We start from the raw sequence: 2190 nt of genomic DNA on the forward strand, positions 1-2190 counted from the left end.
TCTTATTCGGATATATGATACACTGTCAATATTTATATATATACATATATATATATATATATACAGAGAGATCCATTTACATCAATGAGGTGAAGAGAATTCGTTGTTTTGTTAGCTCTCAGCGCTTAGTTCAAATAGTCAAATAGTCACACACACGCAAAAGTAGCAATATAGGCGATATGATGGCTCTGATAGTTAGTGGGAGGTAAGAGCATTAACTCTTCCGAAAAGTAGAATAAGCTTTATTGAATACAACGCGAAACCTGCGGTTGAGAAGTTGTAGCCAACCTGAACGGAATAAAATATTGCAGGTGCTGTTTGTGTAGTCTTCACCGGATATTTGCAGGAGGAGGAGGAGGCTGAATGAATGGTAAAGATAGAAAATGTAGGGGTGCGGTAAACAGAGTAGCATCACTGTAAATAATAGGAGGCATCCTTTGGCGAATACCCATGGAATAAGTTATCTGAATATCTCGGAACTGTGAACAATAGAAACCATATTTTGTCTGATACACGCACATATAAGGAATTGGAGCGCATGATCGTGTTCTCCGATGAAATTAGGCTCTGCCCGGAAACGTTAGACTTTCGTTCTCACGGTTTATCAAAATACCTTTTATTTTCTTTGTCTTTCTTTTTAATTCTCTCTTTCCCTCTCTCTCTCTCACACTACAAACACTCTCTTTATCTCTCTCGATATTCTACATATCAATTAGGATTATCAAGCCGTATATTATTATTATTATATATTGTTTTTATGTGTGTATTATAAGTATTGTTTTATATACATTGTATATTTCAATGAGTGTGTATATTCGCGTGTGTAATGATGTGTGTATACTACATCAGATGAAAGACAGAACAAAAGAACAACAAGAGGATGAGGAAGGATGAGGGTTGACGTCACGTTTCGTGAGTGCTGTAACTCATGGCATTGGCATTTTATTGTGAAGCAAATAACAACACAAGTATGCTTGTCTCTTGTGGTGTCAGCCACACTCGACTTTTATCTAAATCTCTCCAGGCGACACTATGTAGCTATTCCCCCTCGCTCTGCTTCTACCGCCACCTCCGTTCGCCACACTGACTTGCACTCGAACGCACACCTCTCTTTTTCATAGATATATTGACAAATAGTTAAAGAGATAGAGAGAAGTGCAGATATATACATGTTATGTCTGTATAAACACACACGCAATGAAATGATGTGTTTTCTCCGATGTTTATGGATGTTCTCATCCGTTAATTTACCTATGTACGGCTCTAACCATAGATATAAATGCGTTTAATTGCGCAGCTTTTTGACAATGTCAACATGGTTTAAAGGTAAAAGTACAGTTACACTCTCTGCCAAAGACTTTGGAGGTGTAAAAAACGACAGGTTTGGGGGTGGTAGTTAGTGCAGCTTTTGTTTATCACGATGGCCTGTCTGTGAACTCCTGTTTTAAAAAGCCGGTTGGTCCGCTGTCACTTCACTTCACTTAGTGACAGCCGGCCCAATCGGTTTGTTCTCTCTAATTCAATAATGTTTTAACTACGAACATATTTGAAATAGTTAAATAAGGTAGTTGAATTAATGGATTGACTAGCCTGGCTTTTCACCACTTTATAGTCACAGCTAATTCATCCTGTCATTATTGTTCTCATTCCTCCCTTTGTTAATTTAGCCTTGTAGATCGACACTTACATTCATATACATCCACTTACACCTATTTACGTTTCTATATATTTATGATGATGCCATCGAGGATGGCTGTAAGCCTAACGAAGAGGGGCATCGCTACATTTAGCGTTGGCATTATATTCGGTTTCGCTTTCACGTACATGTTAGCCTATTCGTCGCAATGGAATACCCGTTTCTTCTCGCCCAAAGAGACACGCATATATTACAGTAACTACATACCCGACAGCCCCCACGGACACGGTGGTGTCGAACATTTAGGGGGCCCGGACAAGTCCTTTAAATGGGCAGACTCGGAGCACCACAGTCATCAAGGTTAGTAACTACATTCGCTATATATATATATATTATAAATTTATTCTGGATGAATTCATTGCCGATATTTCCAACGTAAAGTGATTGATATTATAAGCATCAACTTTTCTGTTTCAAATAGGTGCTTACACATACACACACACACACACACACACACATATATATATATATATATATATATATATATATATATA

At 37.9% G+C, this 2190-nt stretch overlaps 1 protein-coding gene across 1 annotated transcript in view; it reads left to right on the plus strand.

The window, feature by feature from the left end:
* The first annotated feature begins 249 nt into the window (after nucleotides 1-249).
* LOC106880639 (glycoprotein-N-acetylgalactosamine 3-beta-galactosyltransferase 1) overlaps nucleotides 250-2190 on the plus strand; it is a 32984-nt gene continuing 31043 nt past the window's right edge. Inside the window, exon 1 of the mRNA XM_014930678.2 lies at nucleotides 250-1996. Coding sequence (XP_014786164.1) covers nucleotides 1732-1996 — 265 coding nt within the window. The 5' untranslated portion in view covers nucleotides 250-1731. The remainder of the gene's footprint in view (nucleotides 1997-2190) is intronic.

This window comes from Octopus bimaculoides, chromosome 9, assembly GCF_001194135.2.
Source record: "Octopus bimaculoides isolate UCB-OBI-ISO-001 chromosome 9, ASM119413v2, whole genome shotgun sequence".
NCBI classification, from domain to species: domain Eukaryota; kingdom Metazoa; phylum Mollusca; class Cephalopoda; order Octopoda; family Octopodidae; genus Octopus; species Octopus bimaculoides.